Source organism: Oreochromis niloticus, linkage group LG12, assembly GCF_001858045.2.
Source record: "Oreochromis niloticus isolate F11D_XX linkage group LG12, O_niloticus_UMD_NMBU, whole genome shotgun sequence".
NCBI classification, from domain to species: domain Eukaryota; kingdom Metazoa; phylum Chordata; class Actinopteri; order Cichliformes; family Cichlidae; genus Oreochromis; species Oreochromis niloticus.
In genome coordinates, this window is record NC_031977.2 from 23993326 (window position 1) to 24002262 (window position 8937).

At 40.8% G+C, this 8937-nt stretch overlaps 1 protein-coding gene across 3 annotated transcripts; it reads right to left on the reverse strand.

The window, feature by feature from the left end:
• Positions 1-25: 25 nt before the first annotated feature.
• Positions 26-5740, reverse strand: LOC100703711 (intracellular hyaluronan-binding protein 4). 3 transcript variants are annotated; one of them, XM_025897119.1, is made up of 9 exons: positions 5717-5740; positions 2832-3069; positions 2270-2402; positions 1623-1763; positions 1466-1537; positions 1300-1374; positions 810-981; positions 390-569; positions 26-208 (listed from the first exon to the last, which is right to left on the reverse strand). In XM_025897119.1, the coding sequence occupies exons 2-9, from the start codon at positions 3061-3063 to the stop codon at positions 140-142; spliced, it is 1074 nt and encodes a 357-aa protein (XP_025752904.1). In that variant the 5' UTR covers positions 3064-3069; positions 5717-5740; the 3' UTR covers positions 26-139. The 3 variants fall into 3 exon arrangements, with proteins under 3 accessions (XP_025752904.1, XP_025752903.1, XP_013127328.1); XM_025897118.1 differs by lacking the exon at positions 5717-5740 and adding an exon at positions 3750-3889; XM_013271874.2 differs by lacking the exon at positions 5717-5740 and adding an exon at positions 3172-3332.
• Positions 5741-8937: the final 3197 nt, after the last annotated feature.

Genomic DNA, 8937 nt, shown 5'->3' on the forward strand with positions numbered 1-8937 from the left:
CCAGTGATGTGTTCAAAACAAAAAGTTAACCTTGCAAAATAATTATTTATTGAACAGTGTATTCAGTGCAATTGAACCCAAAACCTCAAAAACAAAAACACAATAAATGTGTCACATCAGGAGATAAGGTTTTCCTCAGTTATCTCCCTGCTGATAGTGCTGGGAAGTCTTCTGGGTCATCTGGGTTAGGGGCCAGATCATCCTCCTCCTAATAGGGAAAACCACGTTATTCATATAACAATATGCTAACTGTGCTCTGGGCACACAAATACGAGTACCCCTCTTTACCCTTCAGAAAGTAAATGAACCTCAAATGCACAATTGTCAATAAAAGCTATATGAAAGGTTGGAGCATTTTCATTTGAGCGTTGTCCCAAATACAGACATACCCTCTCCAATATTGGTTTGACACTCTCTGGGCGCCTGCTAGGACCACCTCGTGCTCCTCTTCCTCGGCCCCCACGAGTGGGACGTCCGAGGCTCCCGAAATTGATGTCCAAGAGGGAGGTGATATCATTCACAGACCTGCGAAGGAAGTTTCCTTCATCTTCCATATTTGCCTTGATGGTCTAGAAATTAGAAGCAAACACTAAATATACAGAAGGCAAGAGTACTATTTGAACAGAAAACTAAACGATCTTTTACAGCATTTGCTTTTTTTATGTTAGTAAAAACATCCATAGATATTTTGATTATTACTCAGTCTTGGATTATTCACCAATAGATATTCTGTCTCGTTGAATTTATTAATGGCTGGCTATGCTGTACAGTCCAGAAACTACCCAAATATGCACATCTTCCACGCTCACCTCCACATGCTTTGACTCATGGATGACCTTGGCTTTGGAGGGAATCTTGCCTTCTGCTTTGCGGATATTAAATTCTGCTTTGGGACGACTCATCTCCTGCATGGCCTTCCATTCATCCAGGGTCATCTCCATAGCAACCTGGACTAACATCTCTCCCTCCTCCTCCGTTGCTCTGTTTTATAATTTGAAAACAAGTAAAATCATCGGCCATTTCTATTTTTCCTGTTCCCGCTTCCTGCAAATGACAATTCTCATGTGTGACTGCCAAATACAGACATCCCAAATTTCCCCATCAATTAAAGCTTGTCACAGAACATTTTATCTAGCACACTGTTGGGATGTACGAATGTGTTTTTTGGGTTTTTTGTTTTTTAATTGTAGATTTTCCTCTATTTTCATTGCACGGATGCTAAACAAGACTGCTGTCACTTCTAAATAAGTCAAGGTGGTACAGATGTAAATTTAAGGAAGGATTGTGCATTTTACTCACTGATTCGGACTGTCTTCCTCCACAGATATCTGGGACTCCTCAGATTTGATTGGAGATGTCACATCCATGAATTCACTGTACAAAAATGGACATGAACAAACAGAACCTCTGTTCTCTGCAAGAATTAAAATGTTGTCATTTTCATGTTTATCAACTACTCACTTACCTTGCAGCTTCTTCAACAGAGCCCCAGTTCCAAGCTCCTCTTCCTCCTCTCTTATCGTCAGGAGGTATACCTCTGTGATTAAGACAAAATGATCATCAGTACACAGTTACAAGACAGCGGAAAATCAGGGACAAGCTGCATTTTTACCAAGGCTTACGTTCCATTGTGCCGATCGTATTCCCTCTTGCCCCTCAGAATAAAGTAGTCCGGGTTCCTTGCATTTCCTCCAGCTCTTCCTGCTCTCCTACCTTTGATCCCCCCTTTGCCTCTGAGATCAAAGTCTGAATTATAGGAAGGCCTGCCAAAAAAGAAGATTAAAACTCAGTTTATTCATGTGACAGCATTCACATTTCAAACCCAGCTGACAGCAGTACCCTAGGAAAGCTTGTTTATGCCATGGGAGGGGGTGGGGGTCAATTGCAATCAGTAAGTCAAAATTTTGGGTTAGCATCTCAACATAAAATGTAGTAGTTTTCTTAATTTAGAATTTTTTTCTCAGAAGTCTGAATTGGTAAGCAATAACCTTAAATTTTAATTTGATTGGCAAACAAATGCTTTGTTTGTTTTGTTTTCATAGTTGCAGAAACAAGCTTCCATAGTATAATTAGACATTGTTGGGTGACATTAAATATTAGGAGAGCTTTTTATCAACAACAGTTCCTGTAAGAGAGTATGAAATAATGTTAAAATGATGACCAATATCGCCAATCACATGCTGAAACAGTAATTAAGACTGGGTATGTCATCTTGTATATGACATCAGTTAGACAAAGGAGAAATTTTCATTAAGCATGGAATGCAAACCTAGAAACTGAAAACTCCTGTGGGGGTTCCTCTTGGTTGGCCCTACGCTGCCCAGCAGCAGCTTTCTTCTGGGCTTCTTCTCTGCCCTCCCCACTCTCAGTCACAGGTGCAGGACGTGGCAGCTGCCTACGGACTGGAGGCAGAAAGAGAGATGGTGACGTACTGAACTGAGTCATAAGTTAGCAATCACTTTTTGGGGAAAACTATGTTTCTGAATGCAATTCTCAGTATCAGACATGCTCTCAAACCTCACTGAGCTTACATGTACAGGAGGAAAAAGCAATTTAAAGGCTTTTCTCCTCTTTCCAATCTATATACTTAAATGTCCTCTGGAATTATCTACAAAATTAGGCAAGCGTCACTTTGACCCAGATTTCTGCACAGTGGATAGTGGGGATATAACCACCTCTGACAGCATGCACATGTGCACCTCGCTGACCATGCATTTTTACCACCTGACAAAGCTCAGGCAAACTGGCCACTCTTGGCTGGACTACCCCGTCTAGAAACCCCAGCAGCTGCCAGAATCGCTTGGATTTGTGCAGTGTGTCGCAGTACTTACCTGGAACCGGCTCTTGAACATCCAGCGCCATAGGGAGGCGTCGGTCCCTTTGGGACTCCTTCTGACCAGGTTTTTTCTGCTTTGCTTTCTTCTCCTCCTCTTCCTTCTTCTTCTTTTTCTTCTTCGTCTTTTCTGATTCCACTTCGCTGATCAAGTCGAAAGGATCCGTGTCATCATCCAGAAGATTCCCGAACCTGTTCGCCACAGCACACCCGTAGGCGTCCGGCAGCATGTTAGCCTGTTAATGATGAATAAAACAAAAAAACAAAACAGAGTTTAAATAATTACCTCCTCGAGATGATCACACAGCTTTCAAGTATCAGACAATAAAGATAAGCACCGTTTTCCAGCTCAGCTACAACAGAAAAGAGCTGCGACGGTCGGTACTCTGCTGCCCCAGTGAACATCCAACAAATGCCTCCAGCATTTTTTCCCCACACTTTTAAATAAACGTTTGCACGTGTGGATGCAAGCGACACCACGCCCACGTGCTCATCAACAGTCTGATCAATATGCATTGCATAGACTTGGCTCAGCTCCTCTGCCAGAGATGGTTCTGTGCTTAGTCAGGCTGGAGGCCTACGACTCGGAACTGGCACAGGGGCCGAAGTTAAAGGGGCACTAACCCTCAAAAAAGAATTCAAAAAACAAAGATAAACATTTAAGACAAATTTACATTTGGAAATATTCTCCATTTTGTTAGCTTTCATTACAGTTCACTTTAATTAATGAAGCGCATTAACTTCAATAAACGTATAAAATGGTTTTAATCTACAGTTAGCTAACATTAACCGAACATGTTCGGGTAATTATGGACTGTAGATTAAACCTAGCACACAGGTAACATTAGCATAAATGTCAGGTAAAGGTCCTACTTTAGGGGGGGATTGTGGTTAGGTAGCTTAGTAGTATACTTGCTTGTTAACGAGTTGAATAGCACAGCGACGTCTTGTTGTGCAAGCAAGTCAAGTGTTTCCCTTTTCCTTCTGTTGTAAGCCTGTTTGATATCTACCTGGCACTGGCTGTTCCCCTCCAAGGCAGGTAGGCAGTACTGCCTGTCAGGTCTAACAGTAATTTAATTATTGTAGCCAAACCTCAGGAACGCCTGGGGTGTACCAAAGTAGCTAACTTAATCAAAGCCAAACAGGAGCATCAATAAACATCCATATCGCAGCCCAACAACCAGTCTGAAGGTTGTGTTACCTCCGAAGAACAGTCAGGATTTTTCAACGATTTTTGTGAAAGCTTCAAATAACATTTACCGAAGTTTTCTTTGTTTTGTTTTTCGTTTTCAGTCTACTTGATAGATATTTGCTTAGAGAAGCCATAGCCTACTTGTTTTTATTCTTTTATTTTTAGCTTCCTGGATACCTAGCTTAGTAGTTTGCCACTATTGTATGTATACTATTGTAACTGTTGCTTATTAGGCCTGCCATTACAGGGCTCTAGACTAACTTTTTGCCATGGGCGCACCGGTGCACAAAAGTCAGGCGCACTCAAATTTTTCAACTGCATCGCTTAACACCGCAGTTTTACATGTGCACTTTTTTGGGGGGGGAAATTGCTGTCCATACAGACAATATTCATTTCTAAATGATTAACTAACAATCTTGTGCTTAAAGTGCTTTGTCAATATTGTAGAAAATGTTAAACTTAATCATCGTCTTGGCCTCCTCTGACGACCTGTTTGCTGTTGCATGCTGCTGAAAGGCAGTGGGGACAGGGGACACTTGGGCAGTGCATTTATTGCAGCATATAATGTGTTTTCTGGATACACTGCTTTTTCAGCATTCAAAGATTGATGGCACCGTGTCAGAGCACTGGCTATGAATTTCAGACGGATCAGTCCTTAACAAAAAAATTATCAATCGTTCTTTTCATCTTTTCTTATTACCCACAGCTACATCCACTTCTGTCGGGCCTAGGCTACTCACTAGGGCTGGGTATCATCACTGATTTCTATAATCCATTCGATTCCGGTTCTCAAAGTCCTGATTCGATTCAATTTAGGCTCAGACAGTCAGAAATATTATAATTCTGATCATTTATCAGTACTGACACATGTGAGACTTCATCAGAATTGTGAACATCACAGCAGATGCCTTTGTGTCAAAGTAACTGAATAAAACACAGAAAAACATGAAGGAGATTTTTCTGGTCTGGCTTTTTATAGCAGATAACCTTAAAAATATTCTGCAATTTTGCATAATTTTAAAAAGTTTAAATTTCTTCAGTATTGAACAGCAGAAATTAGGCTTTCTTGTCCGAGGTCATTTAAGTGAAAAAAGAAAAAGAAAAGAAAAAGACAGCTGCCGACAGCGCTGTAAACAACGGTAGACTGGTGGGTAATAAGCGAATGAATAATGCAGAAAACAGAGATTTGAGATGGGAAACTGTTCTTGAAGTACAGAGAGAGAGAGAGAGAGAGCTGTGCATGAAGTGTGATTTTTATTGTGGTGGAAGCAAAACAGCAAAAGTAAGAGTGAATTCATGACGACATTGATCAAATGTGAAGCGTAGTTTGCTGCTTCTTTTGCTGCTGGCTCGGCGAATTTTGGTTGGAGAGAGACAAAACCTGCAGCTCAGAATCTAGCGCAAAAAAGACGGAAACACAGCGCGGACCCGACGCATCAGAATCGCTGAGCTCCGACAGCGTGTCCCTGTACGGGCCATCGGGTGAGAAAGACAAAGCTGATTCTGATGCATCGGTTGGCTCTGTGTTTACGTCTTTGTGTGGAATCCGTGTACCTGCTCTCATTTGCTGGTTGTTGAAATAGTTTTGTGAGCTTTAATCCGAGAATCTGGCGTTTCTGGCAAAACGCAGTTATATTTAAAAGTCAATTCAGGATTTAATGAATCGATATCGCTTTATTCAAGCTACTCACCTCTCTCTTCCAACTGCATTTTCAACTGGACCACGACCAATCAGAGAGGTCCCGCCCCTGACTTTCTGATTGGTTTAGTCCACGATAGGGGCATAATGTGTGTCTGTTGTTGACCACACGGAGAGTTGCAGAGATTTTTTTTTTTTTTTTGTTACCCAAACAGTGCGACCAAATATTTTTTTTAGTTGCACCATTGAAAAATTTGGTCGCACTCTAGAGCCCTGCTACGTTCACACGTACCCGGGTATTTTTGAAAACGCAGATTTTTCTATGCGTTTGCACCTTTCGTCCACACGTAAACGGCGTTTTCGGTCACTGAAAACGGAGATTTTTAAAAACGCCTGCCAGGGTGGATATTTTTGAAAACTCAGTTTTTGCATTTACGTGTGGACAAGGAAAACTGAGAAAACGCAGCGTCAAAGGTGTGCGCATTTTTTGACATCACACTGTGCGCCACGTTATTGTTTCGGTGAAATGAATTTCTACGATGGTGGACTTGGACAAAATACTGTTAATTTTACTCTCCGAAGTGTTTAAATGCTTACATATACACAGTTACTGTCCCTCCACACGGAACTCTTTTCTGCTTCTATGCGCCATCTTTGTTTGCTCTTTCCCACCTAGGCTTCTAGACTTCTGATTGGCCAACATTTCTACCCGGTTAGGAATATATCGCCACCTGCTGCTTTGGCATGTTCCTAGCAGCGTTTCCCTTCATTTTTGCGTTTACGTGTGGACGGGATTTTTTTAAAAAAAAAACAAAAACGGAAAATCTCCGTTTTCAAAAATACCCGTGTACGTGTGGACGTAGCCACAAAGAAGGGGTTTTTTTTAGTTTTTATTTTTTTAATTCAACTGATATTGTAAGAAATAATGTTAATCTTCACATTTTCTTGTATGTTTGCTACATGACTGTAAGCAATTGCTTCTGGCCCAAGTAGCTAGTAGTGGCATTTGTTACATTATTATATAAGTTTTTGTAACTAGTAACAAATGGTGGCCAATCCACAGCTTTTCCGGAAAAAAAAAAACCTTTCCCAGGTTAAATAGGGATCTGCTCCTTGCAGAAATTTCTGTGACTGTTCCCTAAATGTTCCCTGACAGTTATCACAAAACGTCACAAAAAAGACTGGAGTTCTGGGTTCTTTAAAGTTGACTTTTAAAGATTGCTAACAATGCAACCTTCAGAACAGACTTGGGGAACATTTGCATAAAGTTACAATGTTTATTAAAGGTTTCTCAAGTCCCCAAAGATTCAGTCCATCTGTTTTCCTCCACTTATGCATTTCAGGGTTGCTGGGAGGCTGGAGCCTGTCACAGTGTCAGTCTTTTGCAGAGATAACACATAGACACAGTCAATTTAGAATCACACCATGCTTATCTTTGGACTGTAGGAGAAAGCCAGAGAACATGCAAACTACACATGGAAAGGCCTCAGACAGTATTCAAACCCAGGACCTTCTTGCAACAGTGTCAGCCACTGCACCGTGTGAAATCAGTGTATTGCACGCAATGTTCTAGAAAAGTCAGTTCGTCATACTTTTGCATAAGCAAAATGTTAAGAAAACGTCCCTAGTCCATGCTGCACTAAGCTACACATGAGAATCTGAGCGATATCCCATTAAAGCACTGTCTCAAACATTTTTGGCATGCTCCTAGAAGCTGAAAATTTCACACTTCTACCTCACACTTTTCAGCAATCATTGGCAATAAAAAAGGAAATAAGTTAAATCTCATTTATACAGAAAAAAAGATCAGTGTGGTAGCATCACATAAATTATATTTTATTTATCTGTTTCCTATGTAGCTTTCCTTTGGTTATCCACCCTGTAGTGGCTCTATACCCCACCAGGGGGGGCCCTCCTAACAGTTTGCGAACCACGTGCATTAAAGTCTCCATATTTGCATGCCCCATATGTTGTAACTTTGCAAATCTATTCAAAACCCTCAGCCTTAATGAAATGTCTATACTATTTACTTTTCTTCAGACTGAACTTCATTTTACTTCTTGGATTATTTGATAATAACTGAAGCAACACATACTGACACAATCTTATGACATATGTATAATATGTATAATGCTCAAATCTCTTTAGCCCATCTATTAAAAGGTATAAAAATACCACTGACCCTCTTTTGCAGGATGAGTAAGGAATTTTATATAATGAAACCTCATTCAGTAGTCATAGCAGAATGAATATACAAGTCTGTGTTGTTAGTGTGCAATGTTTCAGTATTAATGTATAGCAGGAAATGTATGAAAGAGTGTGAATGTTATCAAGTCTAGTAGCAGTTTTTGTTTGAGTATTTGAAAGAAAGAAACTCCCACAATATTTACTAAAACAGGTGTGTGACAGTCAAATACAGAAAGCTAATAATTATAAAACAGCATCAGTACATTTAAATTCAGTGTCTGTAGTGTGTATAGTCCGGGATGGCCTGGATGGTGTTCATCCAGCAGTAAATCTGCACTCCCTTTGGGACACTATACTATATTTAAGAGAGTGCCCTGGATTGTATTTCAATTGTTTCTTACTAGGTAACTGAAACATGAGCGACAAACAGGATGACAGTGAAAGCAGGGCAGGGTCGTCTTCCAACTGCCAGGAACGGATGATTGACAGCACACTTTACTACATTTTACTGGAGAAATGAAATCATCTGAAGAACACAGTATCTAGAGATTTAGTAGGGTTTGGGGTTAAACAGATAAACCACTTTAGGTATATTGCATTAATATAATGAAATTTCAAATAACCCTAAGTTTCTGTTTCCATTTCTCGCACACAATAAAGCCTTTGTTCTATTACTTCCGCCCTACAGTGATTACGTAACTTTGGCGCCTCGGAACCACCGTTTTCTTTCCCTTTAAAACGACAAAAACATGTAATAACATAAACAGATTCTTCAGCGCGGGAAAAGAGCCATCTGCTCATCCGCAATGTAAAAAAAAAAATTAACCGCCCTTCGCTCCCATTGGCTAACCCGTGGGCCACAATCGCTTTCTTTGGCTAGCCTTGATGTCAATCTGCGAGAGCGCGCATCAGGTGTTTAAATCTCATTGGACAAAAGCTTTTCGGCCAATTAGTGTGCACAGAGCCCTTCGCGTCTCCTACTGGTCTGGAGGATGGCTAGGTAGAGCCATATGGCTGCTGCCATTCGCTTCTTTTGACACGTGGGGTTGGATTCCTGCAGCGGATTGGAGGATGCACTGCTCAGGC